The following is a 23,065-nucleotide window of genomic DNA, read 5'->3' on the forward strand; positions in this document are numbered from 1 at the left end:
TACTTTCCACCATACTTTATGGTTTTTTTTGCAAACATGATTGTCAGACCTTTTAACGGATACTGCTGCATATCAAGAGTTTGGTGAAAAAACGAGTAGGTTTCATATATCCAGGTTTATTAATTTGAACTACTTTTGCTTAAAATACATACAGTAATTGCTTTTTCATCTCAAAGAATCCTAAAATGAACTTCATCTGCTCTATCCTTAGTTTTGTTTTCTGCCTACATATTATTTTTCATGCATATTGATTTCTCTAATCAGTTTTTTTCTGTTCTTTTTTATTCTTAAGAAAGGAGCTTATATTAAGAAAAATACCCCTTAAATATGCCTCATAAATCCCTTATAGTTGTATATTTCCCTTCAGGAACAGTTTATTCTTTGAAGAAACATCTTGTGTTTATGAAACAAGGAAAGAAATTAATTTCTTAGAAGGTGGAAATATGTATCCTGCAGATAGTAAGGAAGAGTTTTACATCCGGGCCATATTTCCTTATTTGAAATAATAGCTACCTGATATTAGCAGTCTGCTTTATTAAGTGTTGAACATTTCAGCTTATTCATAAATGTCTCATCAACACAGACAAATAAGCTATATGAAAATAAATAATCGTGGAATTAGTTATGCATTAATTTTGTTATGGGATTTGATATTTGAAAGGCAACACTCCCCTTCTGTTCACATGTGCCTCATGAATACGCAGACAGAGTAAATAGGTCTGCCATATCTTGTGGCACTGAATTCCATAAGTTAACTGCATTTTGTGTGAATGGATATTCATGTCTGTCCTGCACCTGGAAGGAAAAAGCAAAAGCACCCTCTACCCTACTGGGCATGAGTTGAGTAGTCAGTTGGTTAAATTGTACCATGTTCTGGGTATTTTAATGTTAGAAGCTACTGTGCAAAACATCAGTATGCCTTTCCTGCCCTGTGCTCTTCATGGGCATCACCCTGTTCATTCACGTGATATCATCAAACCCTTTCCCCAAGGGGGAAAGCAATGAAAAATGCAATCATTAGGCTTTATTTTGACTAGTATTGAAGAATATTCGGCCTAGCAGATTCCGATTGCTGTGGCTAAACCACCTCAGGAGAACAAGGAAATGAAATCTAACGTCACTTAGTGCTTGCGTTTTATAGTTACAGACTCACAGACTCCACAGTTGAAGTTTTCTCTCCTGCCATTTTAAGTCATGGCAATGTATCAGACAAAGTTCAATGAGATAAGCAGCCAACGCGAGGCATCATGTTACAACTCCTCTTAAGAGGCGGTATCCTGTCCATCAGAGATGCAGGCCTCTGCATTCTCCAGAACGCGCTGCAGAAGTTGTTCCAAGTAAGACAGGGCTCCACAGGATGAGACACAATTGTTTGTAATTTGGCAGAATCCATTACCATGAGGGTGCAGGTGACCCACACATTTATCTTTAAGCAGTTTACCAGTGAGTTGCTCAGTCAAAGCTGACTCACAAGCATTTACACACGTAAACCTGGGAATCGGTATACTTGCCACTATTTGTTTCATTTGTAGAGTCCAAAGGCGAGAAGCGTCCCAGCTAACACACAATACAAAACCACGTGAAGACCGAAATCCCACATTAACAACTCTGAATTCAGGTACTGCAGTTGCTCTGTGTGGGTTAATCTTTATCTGAAAGAAGTGTATCTGAAGAAGTGTGCATGCACACGAAAGCTCATACCAAGAACTAACTTAGTTGGTCTTTAAGGTGCTACTGGTGCTACTGGAAGGAATTTTTTTTGGGGGGGTTAATCTTGTCTGCCTTACACGCATTGCCTTTGTTGTCCTTTCCCAGTTCTGCCTTGCTACATTCCAACTAGCAGAGGAGGTCAACGGGGATGGGGTGGGGTAGGGGGAGAGTCCTTCCAACCAAGCATGGGCAGCTGGCTTTCTTGGAATGATGTGGTGTGTCCTGGATTTGATTCACAGGTCCATACCTCAGTGGAACACTGTGCATTCAAAAGGTCCCTGGTTCAATTTCTGGCATCTCCAGGTAAGGCTGAGAAAGAATCTCTGGAGAGTGACTCAGTTTAATGTGAGCTACACAGACAAATGGCCTGAGCCAGTACTGGGCAGCTTCCTATGACTAAGTAAGTGGGACAGCCATAAAGTTAACAGAAGTCTTCCAAACCCAAGATGCATATGCCTGAGCAGTGGTAAGCTGCCATGCAGAGGGGGTTCCCAGGTGTGCAGCAAAAGGAACATACCTGCCCCAATCCAAGGAAGAAGGAGGGACTAGTGACAACAGGAAGGTAAGAGCAAAGGTGTCATTGAACTCAGAAGAGGGGCGAAATGAGGAAGGCATGTAGATTTAGATGGTAGCCTGCCCTAGTCACACAATCATGCTGTATGTATTGGGGAGCAGGAAGCGTAAGGTCAACCTAATCAAGGTGACTAGGACTACCTCTCCTCAAGCAAACTGGAATTTCAGTGCATAAAGCAAAAGGTGGTAAACTCAGTGAAAAGAGGATTTCCTCCTTAGCACCTGCTGTTCTCTTGTCACCTTCACCCCTTTATCTAGCTCGGTGATCTTATCACACTACACCATCCCCAACATTTTATCTTTTAGCAGAGGAATGGGGGAATGGAAGTTAATTCAGAACCATCTGAGAAAACAGAAGGCAGATTTGGCCAGGGAGCAAGGAGGATCTTACTATGGGAAATTATAATCAGTAACATTCATTAGTTAATTCAGAATCAGGGGGCAAGGAGGATGACGCTATGCGGAATTATAATCAATAATTTATTAGTGTGGCATTAGGGTCCTGTTTGTGTCTCAGAAGAGCCACTCCTTTTCTGCCCTGTTCTCTGGCACCAAACACACCAAGTTAATAATTCCTCAGCTTCATTAAGCTCACTGGGGCTCTTATCAGAAAGAGCACAAAGTCCAAGGGCAAAGACTCAGCCAATCAACATCACCTTTGTAGGGAAGCAGTGAATTACCCAGAATACTCCACCAACTGCACAGGCTCACAGGTGCCCTCACGGGATGCACACCCAGGAAGAATTTCCAATGGCGTTCATAATTATTAAAAAGGGAGGGAAGGCTACCAAGAAGATAATGCTTGTGTGTTTGGAGTTGCAATCAATAACTAGTGGCAGCATAGATCCAGCACACAACAAGAGATACATTGGGCAGTTATACACAATGGAGTCTTAGCTTAGGGGGAATTATCTCAGCATTATAATCCCTGTATTGCTATCCTAGATATATCATCTTCAGTTGGGGTTATGGAGATGCTTATCAGGGCATCTGCAGTGATAAGACTGCAACGACACAAGAAACAACCTTGTCCATTATTACCAAGTGCCTCCTATAGTGTGCAACAGCAAGGGAGTGTTGAGCGTGTTTCTGGGGCACATTACAGCTTTCCAGTGCAATATATGTTCAGAAAAATAGACTCTTGCATTGCCTCCTCACATGAAGGTGGCTGTTTTATTTTTCTATACAGTGGTACCTCAGGTTAAGAACTTAATTCGTTCTGGAGGTCCGTTCTTGACCTGAAACTGTTCTTAACCTGAGATACCACTTTAGCTAATGGGGCCTCCCACTGCCACCGCCGCACGATTTCTGTTCTCATCCTGAAGCAAAGTTCTTAACCCGAGGTACTATTTCTGGGTTAACAGAGTCTGTAACCTGAAGCGTATGTTAACCGAAGTGTATGTAACCTGAGGTACCACTGTACAGTGATGTTCACCCATGTGTTGATCTATCTAAAAGCATGTTGGCAAGAACACTACATTCCGTTTAAAAGCTCCTGAATACTCACGTCCCTTATTGGTGCAAAAAGAGAACATCATTCTCTTTTTCCCAGCATCAGTTGAGGGGCTGGACCAGATGACCTTTAAGGTACCTTCCAACTCTATGATTCTATGTTCAGAGAAAAAGTGCAAGAGTAGGAGCTCATCTTTAAAGAACAATACAGGCTCAGAATATACCCAGTATGTATACTCCATATATATCCAGGCTCGTATACCCACAATTTTGCATATATGCATAATTTTGTAATGAACAAAATATCAACTTTTGAGTTACATTTCTGTTTCTAAAGCTGTTTACTTGCCACCATGGCAGCAAAGATAAGCTTGAAAACATGCAGGAAATCCCTGGTGAAATCTCAAAGATCAGTAGGACTCCAGGCAGTAAAGCGGGGAAGTTTCATTGTATGGCTTGCAGAAGCATAATATATTACGCAAAATGAGCATGTATGCAAAACTGCTTAATTTGCACTATTCAAATAAGCTGCTGAAATCCAGCTTTCCTTAGCCTTAGTGAATACAACACTGAGCTAGATGAACCAGCGTGTTATACATGGAGCTGCTTCTGAAGACTCTTCGTAAACTTCAGCTGCTGCAGAATTCAGCTGCCATGTTGCTCACAGGGGCAAGATAGTTTGAGCATATATTGCCTATCCTGGCCCAAGTGCACTGACTGCTAATTAGTTTCCGTGCTGGTTTTGATCTACAAAGCCTTAAACGCCTCAGGACCGCAATACGCCAGGGCCCACCTCTCCCCTGTATGAACTGACGTGGACCCTGCAATCATCATCTGAGGCCCTTCTTCATGTGCCTCCCCCCTAAGAGGTCCGGATGGTGGCAACACAAGAACGGGCCTTTTCTCTAGTGGCTCCCCGTTTGTGGAATCCCCACCCCCAGTTAGGCTCACCTGGTGCCATCATTATATATCTTTAGGTGCCAGGCAAAACCTTCCTCTGTAACCAGACCTCTGTCCTTTATCTATCTGTGGCCTTTTAGAAAGTGAGTGGGATGTTTTTACAATATTTCTCTTTCCTCTGAGTTTTAATGTATCTATGTGGGGTTTATTGTCTGTTTAGCTGGTTATAAGTTGCTTTGGGGTGCCCTGGGCAAGATAAAGCGACTGACAAATTTAGTAAATTACCAATTAAATAAATAAAACCACTGGTCTGGCTCAGTATAAAGAAATTTCCAATGCATGGTGACTTATGTATATTTTTTTTAAGCAGAGCTCATAGATCCTTACTTTATATTCCATACTCATGTGAGTATTACCAGAGCAGGTTACTTCACAGAGTCTCATTGCTTGCTGTAGATAATGATACTGCTCTGTCTATAGAAGGGCAAGCAGCGACCTTTGAAAAATCCCAACATAACTTCACAGAGCAACATTTCTGAGAACAAATCAGAAGTAAGGCACGTACTTCGGAAGAATCTACAGGAGTATATAAACTTGTTGGCTTTACACACACACACACACACACACACACACAGAATACAGCCCCAAATCCCTCAGTCCTCACAGGGTTTGTAATCCAACCAAGGGTCTGTTGAATCAAGTCATTTGTTATCATACAGTTCTACGGTGATCTCAACAAAATCTCTGTGGTTTTTGAGTTTTCAAGACTTAGAGGGCACTCCAAATGGATTGTTTAGCCAGTCCATCTTAGGCACACACTCCCACTTGGCTTGACTGATGGGCAAACAAGTCACCAGCTCAGGCCAGAGGCAATGGGAGCCCACATGAAGAGGATATGAACTGAATGCACACCTGGCACCACTTGCAGAAATAAAAACCTGCACTGAAATGGTTCATTTAACAGAACACGATTACTTAAAAAAACCCCACTAATGAACAAACTTATCACCTTAAGCAGATGATTACAGCTCTTGCTAACCCCCAAAAAATCATGGGTTGGATTCAAGCTTCAAAACTAACAGCTTTTATTTAATTATTTTAGAATTCTAGCAAGTAATTCATCTGAAGACTGAAAGGTGGATGACATTACTTCCTCAGCTTATCTGTGCTTACAAGAGCTCTGTGAAGCAAACTAAAATTGTTTCCATTTTACAGATGAGGCACTGAGACTAAAAGACAAAATACAACATGGCCGTTTAAAAATGCAAGTGCCCAATGTGGGGCTCAAACCCACAACCCTGAGAGTTGTTCTCCATGCAATTCCAGAAATTTTCACCAAAAATTACTAGAAGAGGAGGGCAGGGAGAGAAGGGCAGTTGCCATGAATGGCATGGTTAAATTTCACCAGAAATTATCTCCAAGCTAAAGGCTGTAAAATGTCAAAGCCAGCATTCTGAATTGGCTTAGAAACAGAATGGCACAGAATGGAAAGGTGGATTATACATATAACGAAACAAACTGCTGGTACTTGCAAGTCATCTTCCCTCCAAGTTTTTATCAATCTTTGCTTAAAATCTAGGGGTGTGTTCTGCACCCCTACATGTGATGCAACACTGAGGCTCAGCAGACCTGGACAGCATCCCACCTGAATTACGTGTGTGACCTGGAACTCTCCCCGGAATCTTTGGCAACATGTGGGAGTTACTTGGCAGACAAACTGATGCAGAAAGGGTTCCCTTTACATATAGAGAGAGAATAATGGCTTTATGTTCTATAATTATTAAAGCCACATCAGTCCCAGCCATCACCGCACATTGCTTAGATAAAAGGTCCTGTCCCCTCACACCGTCTCCCAACCTCTGGGTTGCTAAGTTCCATAAAGTACCGTATATCCTAATGGACTGCATTTCACTTTCCCCTAAGCCAGAGGCTCCTTTAGGCATTTCTTCCAAAACTACTACAGTCCGATGAGATTGCACCATCCTTCATCACACTCATCCTGAGTTAACATGTAGATCCTCCATGAAATAATGTCCATTGCTTTTCTTCACCAACCCTGCCCAGTTCACACACAAAAGCTGCCACAACTTTCACTACATCCCAGTGATCCACTTCAGCTGGTGTCCTGAGAAAGACAGTAAAGGGGAAGGAAGGAAGGACAAATGGGTCTACATTGCTACATGCATTTACCTGTTCTGATCCAACGCATCCTGAGCGTGGCAGCACTCAAGGTGTCACACTTCAACCGCGTCTCTGATACCCCCACTGTAACATCACGCTATGATGCTTTGCTTGTCTGATCTGCATCCCACCGCCGCTGCCTGCAGGGTTTTCTATTCCTTTTCTGAGAGGCGGGGAAGGGGGGTGGTGAGGAGGCAGCTGTCAGGCATGGAGGCTGCCACCTCTCCGCAGCATCTCACTCCGATTAGGCACACACTGGGATTTGGGTTTGTGAGGGGATTAGCGAGAGGGGCCAGTCATGTGTTTGTACTGTACCAGCTTCCCCGGGACCCTTCTGTCACAGACTTCCTCCACTAAGCAAAGTACTTTGGAGAAAGCCTCTTAATTTCCTGACACAGCACCAGCCAGTCCTGGAAACAGGAGGCCATCCTCAGCCTCGCCACAGGTAAAGGCAGAGGCCTAAAACCCAAATGAGATTCTGCAACATTGCATGCTTTCTTGGGGGTAAGCCAATGAAGTTAAGCAGAATCCCATGCAACACTCACTGCCTCTCCTCCCTTCCAGATATCTAAGGCACTTCTGCTGTGGTCAGTGATGGGTTTTGGATCCATTTAGATGCTCACTTCTCCGTACCAAGGGAAGAGCACGACACCAGGAAGCCCAGTCAGTATCCTGCCTTGGCTTGCAGTCTCAGGACCACACCAAGAAAACCTCATGTGTGGTGAACAAGTCACAAGCCCAAGAAAAAACAATGTCTAAATTCCAGGGGTCAAAAGGAGGAGGGATTTGCCGTCATCAATGCACTACAGAATGAAGTTGTTAAACTCTCTGTTCCTAAAGGAAACATTCCTCCTGGGTAAGTGAAGAATTAACTAGTCTTGATAAAGACTGGGGGAGGAACCGGGCCAAAAAGAAACCTGCCATATACTAAACAAGAATTGGCTGCTCTGTGCCATCTTTGAGCAGCATGTCCTGCCAAGGTTTTCACATGCTTGCGGATATGAAAGGCTGTACATTTGATTCATCAAAGTGATGCTGAGAGAAGGGTGGATTCACAACAGCCCACCCTCAAAACACAATTAGTGGTGATCATGGGGTATGTGTGGTGTGATCTCTTAACATCCTGGTTTCAGGAGGGCATAACTTAGTCCTTTGCTGCTAACAAAGGGTACTTCAGAGTTGTCAGGATCACGCTGGCTTTATGACTCCAAGTCAGCTGTGGTCACAGGCAATGACAACAGTGCACCATGTGGGCAAACAGGCTTCTAGCACTGGAGCTTTCTGTAGTATCTGTTCCAACACCACATTTGATCTGGATGGAAGAATGAGATTCAGGAAGCATTTGTCTTGCTCTGTGGGAAGTTGGGCTGGTCCCTGTGGTTTCTGTGATGCAGCAGAAGACCAGTGGCTCTTTTAAAACAGGGATGGCTTGTTCAAGGGCTGCAGGTCAAGGGCCAAGCCTTCAGAGACTGAATGTCAACAGGGAGCATCAAGAAAAGTTGGTGTGGCTACCCTACAGCCAAACAGCCCCCCTCCTCAGCTGATCCAAGCAGATTAGGGGAGGGGGGATTATCACTCACTCTCTGCTCAAATGATCAGGCCAGTGACCAGGGACAGGGCTATTTGCATTCCATCATGGTGCAGGGCTTTTCCCATCCCAGCTCCATGTCTACTTTAACTTATTTTCTCTTTTTGTTGCCACTGCCAAAACAGGTTGGGTCTTGTGGAAGCAAAATAATTTGTTTGTGAAACCAGGTCAGGCCCCCAACCTGGGAGCCAGCTACCTCTGCTTTAAAAGCGCATACTTCCAAATCTATTGACCTCACTGCAATGTATGCAAACAGGTTTAGGACTGCAGTTCTGAGTTTAGGACTCAGAGAAGTGTAGAAGTTAAGATCGCCAGACAAAATCCCTACAGTAAAAAGATCACAATATAACTATCCTTAAAGTACCCAAATGACTCTGTGAATAAACTCACACTCTGCCTTAAAACATTCACCAATACAAACACCCCTTCACACACCGATAACATACTCCTGTTGTAACATACGCCCTTCTCAGACACTTCCAGGCCCCACAGAGAAGAAACTAGCAATGTCAACAGCAAAGTTACAGGAAACTACCTGAGCAGGAATGACTGTGTGCATGAACTCAGGTGCTTTAGCGACTTTTACACTTGGCGATTGGCTTTGAAGTGCCAAGATTCTTGACTGCTATAAAGCACTATTTTTCCCATGCCACTGACTGAAGGAACTGGGTTTCATTTCCACCAGCTGAATAGAGACATGACTCCTTTGTATTTAGCCAGTACATTTGACTCCTGGCTGCAACAGCGCTGCAGAAACCCTTTAGTTTTACAAACTTTGGAATTTCTTATTCTACCTCGTCTCCAGCGCCCCTCTCTCCCTACCCTATTAAAGCTTTCAGAGAGTTGCCAAGCTACTCATCCAACTCCATCCCCCCATACACCGTTTGTTCTTCTTTTTAAGCTGCTCTGCACATCTTTCCTGATACACATTCTTTAACAACCTCTTATCTCATAAATTAGCCAAGAGAGCGAGAGGGATCCCGAATAGCTAAGCTCTGCTGTAACTGTTTCCTTTACGTGAGTGTTAGGCAGAGAGGAAGGTAGGGTTTTCAGAGAATGCCAGCCAAGGGTCAGGCAGTGCTTCTCTCTCTCTCTCTCTCTCTCTCTCTCTCTCTCTCTCTCTCTCTCTCTCTCCCCCCGCCACCCCCAAATACTCTCCACCTTCTCTTTGATATAAAATACAAACGCTCTATGTAAACACTCCTTGAACAGCACGGACAGACCGAAATTAAGTGCTTTACCTTCCTTGTGAAAAAGCCTCAAACCCACCACTTTTAACCTCTGCACACATTCCTTCTCTTATGACTCCCCCCACCGACCTCATCTAAACTTAGGCAATATGCCAGTAAATACTCCCCAAAGTTTAGCTATTCCGAAACCAGAATACTGAGTTAAGATGCTATGGCCAACACTGTTTTCAGTCTCCGTCTCAATGCAATTCCACCATACAGAACAAAACAGATACTAGATCTCAGAAATATCTTGATCTATACTCGCTCCGCTATCTAGAAACTGAAGAATGTGGGGAAGCCATTCCATGTATGTCGGTGTCACATCAATACATTTAACTCTACTCCTCTGGTAATTTGTTCGCTTCCATTTTGCCCCAACACTGAAATTACTCTCACGTTCATCTTTTTCTTGCCTCTTGCTATTTGTACTTGGAACAGCAAGCCCTTATTCTCTGGCAATGAGTGAACAAGACAATGAAGGATTCTGTGCTGGGCCACGTTGTGTATCAACACTATCTAGAGAAGGGATGCAGGGCTTGTGGCCCTCCAAATATTGCTTGACTTCAACTCTCATCAGCCCCAGCCCAGCATGATGGGAGCTGGAATCCAATAACAGGTTACTCATCCCTGATCTGGGGTATTGGTGTTGTGTCATGCACCAGACCCTCCACCACTATTTTCTTTAGGGTCCCTACATGCAAAGACAGGCTGCAGCGGATTGAGAGGATGAAACCAATAGAAGGTCCAATGGTCAAGAAGGCAGTTTCTGCATGTGCTGTAGAGGGAAGTGAGGGGCAGATGGGGCTCATCAACCTGGAAAGGTAGGCCATCTAGGAGAAGGAAAACTCTGATCCTAAATCTACGCTGCCTTGCAGGATATCTTCAGGAAAAGAAAAGGCTAAGGAGTAACTCCTACACAAATCCAGAGTGGAGTTCCTAAGGCGGTTGGATGGCTTCCTTTCTGCAACTCCTGCAGCCAAGCTGGAACCAAATATATTGCTCTGCTTTCCTTTGGGCCACATCAGCGAGGCTGGGGGGGGGGCAGGTCTTGTCGCCTAGGCAGTCCAGGACCTCCATACACACTGCCCAGGCTTGTGCCTTGGGGAGGTTACTTCAGTGCTGCTAACACAGCAGTTTGACTTCACCCCCAGAGGCGCACGCCATTGTCTATTGGAACAGGCGGATGACGACAACAATTGCACTTTTAAATGCTGTTTAAGAGAGGATATTTCAGCAGGTACATTTTTTATACCCCTGCATCACAGGCTCCATTTTCCAAAATTCCTTCTTGAAGGAATTCCAGTTAAAGATACAGGAACACCATCTTCCTTAGAATCGGATACTCCTGAGGAAGACCAGGAGGAGAAACAGACTTTAACAGTTGGCTTCATGTTGCAGGATGGATTTAAAGGAGAGTCCTGGGCTGGAAAAGACTGGAGATTATTGATCTAAAGAGATGAACATTCACAGAACTAGAGATCACACCCTCAGCCCCAGTCTAAAGGTAAAAAATATCTATTCCAATAGCAAGTCACCCAAGCAACCCACACAAGCAGGTAAGAATCAGAGCTTTTTCCAGCTGTAATTCAGAGACCTTTCCAAAGCCTTCTTCAGTGAGCTACTAGACACCTATATCCCTCTATCTTTCCTCCTTACACTCAATCCTTCCCTGCCCACAGGACCATCAGCCTTCAAAGATACATAGATTCCACCTGTGCTAATATACATATAGATATTGGAAAGAAGCTTAATTCTGAAATGGCATAGAATGAATTGAACTGCTTACTGTAGGGTTAGATGTGGTGAAAATTCCATTTCTAGGGAGCCAATTAAATACCTTTAATTATTTCTGAGGTGGTTCTCTAAAACAATAAAAAGAATTTAGAAAAGACCATCACAAGCAAAAATACTAAAACACAGCCAGTTTGAAATAACTATTTCCTCGCCACACAGTATGTGGGTTGTACTGCTCTGCAACCAGAAGTAAAGGTAAAGGTAAAGTTACCCCTGAACATTAGGTCCAATTGAGGACGACTCGGGGGTTGCGTGCTCATCTTGCTCTATAGGCCGAGGGAGCCGGCGTTTGTCCGCAGACAACTTTCCGGGTCATGTCGCCAGCATGACTAAGCCACTTCTGGCGAACCAGAGCAGCACATGGAAATGTTGTTTACCTTCCTGCCGGAGCAGTACCTATTTACCTACTTGCACTTTGACATGCTTTCAAACTGCTAGGTTGGCAGGAGCTGGGACCGAGCAATGGCAGCTCACCCTGTCGCGGGTATTCAAACTGCCGACCTTCCGATCGGCAAGCCCTAGGCTCTGTGGTTTAGACCACAGCATCACCCGCATCCCTGCAACCAGAAGTAGTGATGCCCAAATCTATAACCCTACTCACAAAAGAGCAGACCACTCATGAGTCCGTAATAGTCTTATTTTCTTATATTATATACCACCTTCTTTCTATCATGAAGCCCAAGACAGTGCACATGTGGTCACCAGACCAGTTATCCATCCAGACACTGACCAGACCTAGACCTTCTTAGCTTCAGCCTCAGGTGCCTTCAAACCACATCCTGATAATTAGAGAGGAAGCTCTCCGTTGTAATGCTAGAATCTCCAAAACCTTGCCGCTTACAATAAGTAAGAATTTTGAACACTGCCCCTGTCTAAACAAACAAACAAACAAACAAACAAACAACCCCAATTCTCAGAAAGGCATCAGGAGTTGCTCCATCCAGCAGGGAGAGTAAATTCTCTCATGGGAGTGGACATTACTGATTTCAGAATGTGCCTTAAAACACTATCTGCAGCATAAAATCACATATCTTATATCTAATTGTCAGTATTTCACACTACGCACAGTTCATTTATGAAATTGTCACAGAATGTAGCAACAGCAACAAGCTTAGATTAATTTGGTACGTAGTTATGTTCATAGAGAATAAAACAACAGTGTTAAACTGATGTCTGGAATCAGTAACAGACTAGAAAAAGGACCAATAAACTGAAGCCCAATAAAGAGATGTTGTTGGTAAGTCTTCTTTCTATCTGTGCCAGTAGGTGATGGCTGACCAAAACTGGATAAGATTTTATTCCTCTCATCCTTAAGGACCAGGTTCATAGTCAAAGTGTTATAGATTTGGTCTTACCCTTATAGAACCAAGGAGCCTTGATGGCATGAAGTTATAATTGGCATGCCAGCTATGCTCTCTCCTGGATAAAGATAGATTGAGCAAAGTTCTTCACATTCAGGTAACATCTCAGCTGGATTACCACAATGCACTGTACATGGGACTGCCCTTGGAGACAGTTCAAAAACTACAGAGTTAATTGCTAACTGATACAAGTAGTATGGAACACATTTTTCCAGTTTTAAAACAAACACACTGACTCACTGCCCATTTTCAAACCCAAGTCCTGGTGCTGATCTTAATTTTTAACTCCCTTAACTACTCGGAAACAGACTACCCCAAGGACTGCCTACTAGCCAGGCAAGCTTATGCGGTAAGAAACTACTCCAAGCGTGAGGGAACATGAAGAGTTTAGACAAGCAGGGGCATATAAGACAGTATTTTCAATTAGAGAATCACAATTTTGAAACACCTCTCTAGGGAAGCTCACCTTGTGCTGAAACTAATACCTTTCTGAGTCTGGAATTACTCCCCCCCCCCTCCTACACCTTGTACTTGCTGTGTTTTTAAGTGTTGTTTTTTACCTGCCTCGTCTCATTTTTATGCTGCTTTATTTTTGATTAATGTATTAATGTTGTGTTTTATGTGTTAAGGAAGTGAAGGGATCTTCCAAATCAATGGCTATCAGCCACAGTCGTTAAATGGGGCCTCTATGTTCTGAGGTGGTATATCACTTAGTAACAATTCCTAGAGGACAAACAATTGGGAAGGCAACAGCCTTCACAGGATGCATGTGGGTTTTTCCTGGACATTTCTGATTGGCTGCTGTTGGACAGGGTTTGCTGAATTAGACGTGCCATTGGTCTGATCCAGCAGGTCTCTTATGTCCTTAAGGCCAGGGGTAGTCAACACGGTGCCCTCAGGATGTTGCTGGACTCCAGCAGCCTCAGATGGAGTGGCCTATGGCCAGTGGGGACAGGGTTTGCAAACCACAACATCTGGAGGTCGCCTCATTGGCTACCTCTGTTTTCAAAATATATTTTTAATTTTTAAAAGATAAATAAATAAATTTTGTATAAATGGATTTTTTAAATATATATATGCTACCTTCCAAGCAATTCACGATCTCGGAGGGGAGCCTTACTTGCAAGAACGCAAAGGTCTCCATTTGCTGCTGGTGTTTAAAAGCTGAACTCCACAGAAGTTGAATAGCTGGGGGGGGGGGGTCAGAGAGGGTTGGGCTCTCCTGCATTGTCAGTATGCAGTCTCATGGAGGAGGAGGAGGAGGAAGACAGAGCTCTCTCTGGGCTGAACTTATTTAAATTATTGAGAAAACAGTCATATAAACTTACCTTTGTTTGCCTTGCTTGCTAATGTAAAGATGATCAACCTCCATGTTTGTTTAAGTGATCTGTCCCATCCCCCCCCCCCCCACTCCCAAGTCTCAGCACTTTGAAAAAGTGGTTTGTACCAGTAACTCAATTCCAGATTTCAAGCACAGGGTGGGAATTGTGCTATTAGACATGTACCCATTTAATATTCATTGAAATGGTCAGATCTCCAGTGAGTATCCAAGAAGCCTGATTTAGTAGGAAAGGGGGGGGGATGGCCTCCAGACTACAAATTCCATTGTCCCTGACCATGGACCACGCTGACTGGCACTGATGGAGTTGTGAGTCCAACCCCACCCTGGATGGTTAAGTCCAACAACTATGGGGTTGCAGGACTTATCTCGCTTTCAGGCCAAGGGACCCGGCATTTGTCAACATCTGAAGGACACCATATTAGCTTCCCCTGCCATAAAATCTTCCAGTTTGAGTGTTACCTCTACCCACATTGAGGAAGTGCATGAGAGAGTGAAAGCGAGTGTGTGAAACCCCCAAGGCTGATTACAATCTTTCTGTGATGGGCAAGGGGAAGATGTAAGCCCAAAGAGCTGATAATGAACATGCTTGCTATACCTGTTAAATCTTTCTTAACTATCTTAACTATCTCGACTTGGCTAACATTAGTAGGAGAGGCAGGGAATTAACTGCTGGGCTGACATAGACTGACCATTTTTTTGTCTGACCTCACGGTGCTATTCTTAAATCAAATCAATATAAGCTCCCCATCTTTTAGAGATATTTTAAAGTTGCATTTTAGGCATCAAATATATATCATTAACGACACTTTATCTTGCAGATCAACTCAAAATGGATTCAGAAATCATACCAAAAAAGCTTTTTGTGGATGTTGTTCATGTGAGGTCAAACGCAAGAGAAGCTATTTCTAAATCAAGTGTACATTCTAGCCAATGTAATCTTTATATTCACAATACAGATAAGGGAAAAACAAAACCCAATTCAAACATCATTTGTGAGCAAACTCGCAAGCTACAAGGAGTATACATTTGTCTGAATGCATGTTATAGAACTCCCAATACCATTTCTTAGGGATTCTGAACTAACTCAAGATATCAAGATTTTGGAAAATCAACCACCTGAGAAGATTAGAGCAAGACACGCAGGTATAGAAGGCAAACAATCCATATCAGGAGCTCCCTACCTAGACTACATAATGTTCCTTTTTTGGTAAGCATTTCCTTCACATCTTCACCTATCGTATAGCTACAGACTCTGTTCAAATCAAATGTAAATACAATACAATACATAGGAAATAAAGAAACCATCCTCCAAACCTTTATGAAATTTACACACTCAAAAAGGGAAATTACACAACTTGCAGGGACTAAAAAGTGTCCTACTTGTCAAAAGCTCAATCATCAGCAAGACTGGGGGAGAATTATAGTAGAGTAGCTTTTGTCAAATTCCATTTCCCTAGAAAGTAGAATCAGGAAGATGTAACTGACAGTCACAGTCTCTGAAAGCAAGTGGATAAAAGGAACTAATCAAAACATGAAGTCTCCAATCCTATACACAGTCACCTGGGAGTAAGTCCTACGGAACTCAATGAGACTTACTTCAGAGCAGGCACTGTAAGACAGTTCAGCTGAGGCAAGGCTGCCAAAATTTGAGTCTGAATGTTTAGAAACATTTGCATTTCAGGCAAAAAGCTTCACCTGATAAAGTTCTCCATCAAAATACTACTTTAAGGATTTCCACACACCCCACCCGTTTTCTTTGTTGGGCAAGCAATATCTGCCAAATGTCACCCTGGCACAAAGCTGTAGCCCAGGTGTAGGCAACCTAAGGCCCGTGGGCCAGATGTGGCCCAATCACCTTCTCAATCTGGCCTGCGGACAGTCCGGGAATCAGTGTGTTTTTATTTATTCAATCAGTGTTTATTTATTTATTAATCAGTGTGTTTATATTTAAACAGTGTGTCCTTTTATTTAAAATGCATCTCTGGGTTATTTGTGGGGCATAGGAATTCATTCTTCCCCCCCCCAAAAAAAAATATATAGTCCGGCCCACCTCATGATCTGAGGGGTGGTGGACTGGCCCATGGCTGAAAAAGGTTGCTGACCCCTGTTGTAGCCCCTTTCAAAATTAGGCACTATTACTGCTAGGCTGAATAGGCACAAAAACAAGAGTCAGGAAGAGCCGATACTATGAAGTGTGCCTAAGCATTAGACAAACTAAAAACACAGCTACATACTGCCGATCTAGCTAAGTGGACATAAAAACAGTCCCTTTTAATAAATTCCAGAGGGTTAGCCTTGTTAGTCTGTTGCATGTCATTCTGTCATTTAATAAAGATCAATTCGACAACTCTTCACTACTCACATGTTAAAGCATTTCAGGCAAAAGGAGGCTTCATGGTGGGAAACCGAAGATGGAAGAGGATACAGACTACGTTCATTTTTAATTACTGGTATTAAGCCATCTTGCACTGATGGGGTTTTGTTTCAGCCTCGAGTCCTTCCAAACCACACAAGCTTAAGGAGGGGACTCAAAATAAGAATTGTTGCAAAAATTGTTCATAAACGTGAAATTTCTTTTTCATTTGAGGTTGAATCTTTGTTATATAATTGTATTTATATACTGCACCAAACTGCAAGGGTCGAGAGAAAGTCACACAACACTTTATCTTAAGCAATGTTTACAAGAGACCTGTACAGCAAGCCAGTATTATCATCCCTATGTGAAGACGGAAGGCTGTGGATGAGAAAATAAAAGGCATGGCTAAGGCCACCCAGTGAACTAGGGGCTTTATTAGATTGCACTCCTAGCCACTAGGCTACGTCAGTTCACAATTACACACAGATCATCTGATGAAGGGCAGCTATGACTTAAGCACATTTTTAGGGTTTGGTTTGTGGACCCATAAGGTCTGCTCTACATGCTTCCACAGACAGCTTTGTTACTGTACTCTACCACTTCTACATAAACCTGCATTCAGGTTAATCTGCCACATCACAGCATGTGAGGACGTTGGCAACATCATTAGTGTGCTTAACTCTCGGAAGAAAGGAAGAGTGCAAAGTGATGTCAAATCCCAGGCTTGATCAATGTATTAAACTGACCCTTAAGTCCGTGGAAGATTATACTGCCATTCAGCCTGTCAACAGAAGTGTACTGGGCATGTCTTAATAATTAATTGTGTAGGATAATATCCCTATGTGCAATAGGTAAAGGTGGTTAGATCTGAAGTGCAGAATTTCAGCACATCTGGGGATGTGCAAAGGGAACATCATTAGTAAAAAAAAAAGGCAGTTTCGCCAGTTACTCTGGAACCACAAATAAAAAGGTGTATGGAAAGGTTATAGAGGAAAAAAAGCAAGAAAAATCACAGGAATGGGGGAACTATAGAAAAGAGAAGGATACAGGACTGAAAATAGGAAACACAGAACACAAATGTAGAAATAAGGGAAGTGATGTTGGGGATACACAAAGAGGAGAGAGAAAAACTGGGAAAGGATTCCCAAAGGCAACAGGCATTATGCTCCCTTCTAAAAAACCAATTCTCAAGTTCAAGACTTTTTACTAAATGGTTAATGAAAGGCACCACTCTCCAGGCTGCTGTTGGCTTTTCAGAGCAGCAACAACGATAACACACTTTTCTCCTGTGGGGACTAATAGCAGCTTCAGGGAAGGACGGGGAGTTGGGTGGTACTTATTTTGGGAAACCATAACAAGGAAAGGGTCAAACATCCCATTTTCTAATCAGAGATCACAAATCCAATCAATTTAGAAATTCCCAGGTGCATTATAAAAATGGGGGGAAACCCAGACGATCTAAACACATGATCCCCTCTCATGTAACATGCAGTTTGGCCCTCACATTTATTTAATATATATATATTAGGAATACACCTTTCAAGTGTAGACAAATAAAAAGTGGAGACAAATATGTCTGATGCATGTACTCCCATGTACACAATGGAGAATAGGTTCATGCTGATATTTCACCTGTGGCAGTTGGCTGTGTGCTACAGGAAAAGGCACCAGTACCCTGCTTTGTACTGGTGGCTGACATTTATTTTTATAAACTGCTCTTCTGCTAAGACTGGTACTCCAAACAGCTGCTAACAATTAAAATTCGTGACAAAGACACAATACGGGATGTTACGAATACATGGTGGGACGGTGAATAATAAGGTACAATATGACTCTTGGATTGCTTTTGCTACAAGAAACTAACATGGCTACGCCCTTGGGGAAAGGTAATGAAGGCAGAGCAATGAACAAGGCCTTGAACTAGAAGAAGTTGGGCATCTCATTGGCTTATGTCTGGAAGACCTCTTTGTCTGAGAGGCAACGACTGAGGACAATTCACACAACTGCTTATGACACATGTGCCTCTCTGGAATTTATCACACAATTTGGCAACGATCTCCCCCCCTTTTGTGAACTGCTTTTGTGAAAGCTTCAATATGTGTCCAATTCACCTAGTCCTCAACCCATTTCTGTAAGGCTCCCAGGACACCTACACACCTGCAAACAGGAGCATTTACAAGATCAGCTCTAAAAGGTACTTGCAACATGAGATATAGTTTCCTTCATGGATTCTTCTTACTCCATCCATCTATCTCTTTATTACTGTCAATGACCACCACAAGATTCTTACTCTCAGTTTTGATTAAGTCTGGAAAGTACCTTTCTGAGTGAGAGAGAAAAGTGAACTTTATACGTGTGTATTGAGAAAAAGAAAATAACTTTAGGGCAACAACTCTTTGGCCTGGGTGCAGAATCGGTACCCGGATCCCTCATTCGGAGAGCCACGACGGGAAGCCCTCGGGTCTTTGGAGGGAAGTTTGCGGCGTCACAACTTTTGAAACCCTTTTAAAAACAACAGCCCCTTCGTCAAAACTTCCTGCAGTTCAGAGAAGTCCCCGCACCCTTTCGCTCACAAAACTTTGCCGCCCGACGCGCGTCGCGCTGAGGGGGGCCACCGGCGGGCACGCGGCGCCGTCGGGGAAGCTCTCGAGGCGGACCTCCGAATAAACAACGCCGCTCGAGGGGGAACGAGGAACGGCGCGGGCGTCGAGCTCGGCGTCCCGTCGCCCCGCGTGCGCCGCTCACCTACCTTCGAAGAAGCGCCGCAGAGCCTCCTTCTCGTCCACCACCTCCATAGCTGTGCCATGCACCAAGCGGCCGGGCTAGTCTCCGAGCCCGCAGGGGGGCATCCCCCCGGCCAGGGCGCCCCGAGCAGTGGAACGGAGCGCGCGCCCCGCAAGTGACCCTGCTGCCGGCCGCGCTGCCCGGGCTGTGGCCCCGCTTGACCCGCTGGCGCTGAGGTGAGTCTGCCCCTCTCTCTTGCTCCCTTTCCTCCTGCTCGGGAGCCGGCGCGCTTCCCCCGGGGAGACGCGCCCCCAGTAGCCTTCCCCGGCGGCCGCCGCGCACCGGCCTCTCCACGCCGCTTGGCACTCAACTTCGGCGGGCTGCTGCTGCTGTTGCCGCTGCTGCGCTCTGGCTCTGTGCGGACGCCCCGGCCTCTCCCCTCACGCCCTCCGCCCCTTCTCCCCGCCGCCGCCGCCTCCGCCTCCCGCTCCTCTCGCGGCCGCCTCCAGGGCTCCTGCAACTCCGCCGGCCGGAGCTGGCGTTGCCTGGGGCCAAGCTAGAGGGCGCGCCGAGCAGCGAGGGCCTCCGCAGGGTTACGGCGGGCATGGGGTTTCCTCCCCCCCACCCGCCGAAGGTTTGTTTATTGGCTTCTTTATTCCTCGAAGGATTTATACTACGCCTTTCCAGTTCCAAAATGGGAGCGCCTTAAAGCCTTGCCCCGCGGCGCCACCCCTCCTCCCGCCCAGGGTACGATTAGGCCGGGGGCGCCGCTCAGAGGAATAGGCAAAAGTGGCCCGGACCCGAAAGCGACAGATCTAGATTGCCACATTTTTGTGTAATGAACACACGTGGGTATCTGAGAGAGGGATCGTTCAGTTCAGACATTTAAAGTGCATTCAATGCACATGACTTCCCCCAAAGAGTTATGGGAACGGTAGTTTCCTTCGCACCCAGTACCCTTAACAAACTGCAGTTCCCAGGATGGGGGGGGGGTGTCATATGCTCTTAATGTGTGTCAGGATGTGCTTTGAATATATGGTGTAGCTCTGAGTCAAAAATGTATGCATGTAATTATCATTTAATCCTGGGGAGGGGAACCTTTGCCGGCGCAAGGACTGCATTCATTTGGGGGGGGGGCATATGTGTGTCAGTGGTGGGCAGGGAGGGCTAGAAGCAAGAGTGCATAGAGCAACTAATGTGAATTTTAACTTTGTACAGTAAGCGATAGTTTCCACACAATCTTGCACATCTTTTTCTATCCTCCATTCAAACAAGAGACATCATTGCAGCCTTTTAAGTCTGGTTGTGCATTTCTGTGCCCTTTTACATGGAACAAAGTGAGATTTTCTCTAAGTAAACATACATGTGGCTGTATTCACTTCCACAGGTTACAGCCAATTATTTCTTCAGAAGTTACATTTTAGAGGTTCTAATCAGTGAGATCCTGTGCTAATAACAAATTAGCTAAAGATTAAAATGAATTTGAGCAACATTGTAGGCAGGTACACGTGCATATTTTACTTTCCTCCAGCTCTGATAAGTAGAAACAATGGCATGTTACTCAACCAATGTCCAGTCTGGCTATGAATTGCTGCACTAGCATGAGATGTCAGTTTGGTACAGCAATTGCGGTACCTAATAATAGCTCAGAGCACTTTCTGTTACATAGATGCAAGTAAAGATCTGCCTCCTACAACCCCCTTCAGTTCCTCCTTCAAATCTTAATACATGGCTAGTGTCTGAAGGCTGATGACCTTCAGAATTTTAAGGACAGTTTGTATCTCCAGAAAACCCACACCACATTCCTCTTTCCCCGCCCATCTGATTCATTGCCCACTGAAGGTGAAAGGGATTTTTTTCCACATCAGCACAACAATATAATCCGTCCCCTTATGGCAATAAACTATATTTTACACTGGTGGCTGTCACTTTAAAGGAAGGGAACATTTTCACCCTTGATCATGTGATCATCTCACCACCAGAATTTTTTTGAGGGGGAGGGCGGAATGGAGAGCTCTTTTTCAGGACGAAGGGGTCAACTTACAGGATTCTTGTTTTGACTCACCTTCACATAGAATCACAGAGACCCTGGAAGAGACTAAATCATCCCTGGCAGATGGCTATCCAACCTTTGCTTAAAAATCTCCAGTGAATGAGAGTCCACCACCTTGCAAGAGAGTTTGTTGCACTGTTAAATAGTTCTTACTGTCAGAAAGCTCTTCCTGATTTTAGTAGGAATCTATGTTCTTGTAACTTGAATCCATTGGTTCCGGTCCTACCCTCCAGAGCTTGCTCCATTTCCCGTGTGACAGCCCTTTAGATATTTGAAGATGGCTATTGTATCTCTAGTTCTGGGCACCACAATTTAAGAAGCATATTGACAGGCTGGAACATGTGCAGAGGAGGGTGACCAAGAAGATCTGGAAATCAAGCCTTATGAGGAATGGTTGAAGGAGTTGGGTATGTTTAGGTTGGAGAAGAGAAGACTGACAGGCGCTCTTCACTTCTGTCTGTTACTGAACTTCTTCAAACCAGCCATGGCATCTAAGCCACAAGAAGGTGTACGGTATATAGGCAGACATCAAAACCCCGAGGTCCATCAACCAGGTGCAAAATAGTTTTTCATGGTGTGGAGCCAACTATTGCAGCCCATGAGCCATACTTTGGAATGACCTGCAGATACAACTACAAACTAATTTTGAATGAGGCAGGCTTTTTGTTGTTGCCATTGTTGGACAATTTCAAGTCAGAACTCAATGACTATATGAATCTATAGATGTTTTAAGAGTTTGTAAAAGTTTACATTTCCTCTCTTTCAGATCTGACTTCTTTTCCTTCCCTATTTCTTGGATTTTTCAAGTTGATGTAAGTTAATGACATAAACCAGTGACTTAACAAACAAGCAAAATGGAGACAGAAAATACTCTACAAACTCTGCTGAAGCTAAGAGCTTCCCTGTCTGTTTCCTCAGTTCAATAAAGCTGCAGCTTTGGGAGGAGCTGTTGCTTCAGCAACAAAGCAGCTCAAAATAGGAATTTAGGAGTCTTCACCCTGCCTTGACTAACAGGCAGACCCTCATCTAGGCAGGTGCTTCTATGGGTTCTTTCCCTGACATCTAAGTAGCCTTATGTGCTACTAACTAGGTACTTTGGAAACAGCTCTGAAGCTTCTGCCTGACTTTCTGACTCCTCTGCTCTTGGAGAAATTGGAGACAGGGAGAAACAGAGACATAGAGAGACAGTGCTGACCAGTAACCCAGGCAACTGCTGTAGGGACCTCTAGCTCTCAAGCAGGGATATTTGGAAACATGGGTTCTTTGTGGTCATTGGCAGCATGGTGATCTGCTGGAGGGTCCTGCTCCACTTCTCTGATGTTTAAGGTCTGGCCAGGGCTGAACACTGACACTCCACTATGTACATGCACATGTGCATGTCATATGCGCACACGTCTTTGAAAACATATCTTTGCTCTTCCAGTGCTTCTTGAATCTGCTCCCAGAGCCAGAAGCTGCAAGAGACACAGAAGCAGCCACAGCCTGCATGAAGAAGCCCTGGCCTGTGAGAGGCAAAGAACTGGCTGCTCTGACAGCCATTTATGAACCGCAGTTGTTTCCTCTGAGATCTGTTGTGACTCAGAGATTCAGAAGCAGAGTAGCAATGAAAATAACTAAGGCCTGAGTAGAAACTTGTAAATACTTCCAACCATTCTTTGTAGCTCTTGTCTGTTTTATTATATTTTCCGTATATTGTAAGCCACTTCAAGTAGGCAGGAGAGAAATTCTCATGAAATGCATGTGCACACCGCAAAACTCAACATGGAGAATGGGATTATCACCTTCTATGGTGCTGTGTT

The 23,065-nt window shown here is 44.2% G+C and overlaps 1 protein-coding gene across 4 annotated transcripts in view; it reads right to left on the reverse strand.

Annotated features, from left to right (window-relative positions):
- The window catches only part of MYRF (myelin regulatory factor), a 92,918-nt gene extending 73,274 nt beyond the window's left edge, over nucleotides 1–19,644 (reverse strand). For all 4 annotated transcript variants that reach the window (XM_082220819.1, XM_082220817.1, XM_082220818.1 and 1 more), the window contains exon 1: nucleotides 19,239–19,644. In XM_082220819.1, coding sequence (XP_082076945.1) covers nucleotides 19,239–19,284 — 46 coding nt within the window. In that variant the 5' untranslated portion in view covers nucleotides 19,285–19,644. The remainder of the gene's footprint in view (nucleotides 1–19,238) is intronic.
- Nucleotides 19,645–23,065: the final 3,421 nt, after the last annotated feature.

This window comes from Podarcis vaucheri, assembly GCF_965113315.1.
Source record: "Podarcis vaucheri genome assembly, chromosome: 1".
Classification (NCBI taxonomy): domain Eukaryota; kingdom Metazoa; phylum Chordata; class Lepidosauria; order Squamata; family Lacertidae; genus Podarcis; species Podarcis vaucheri.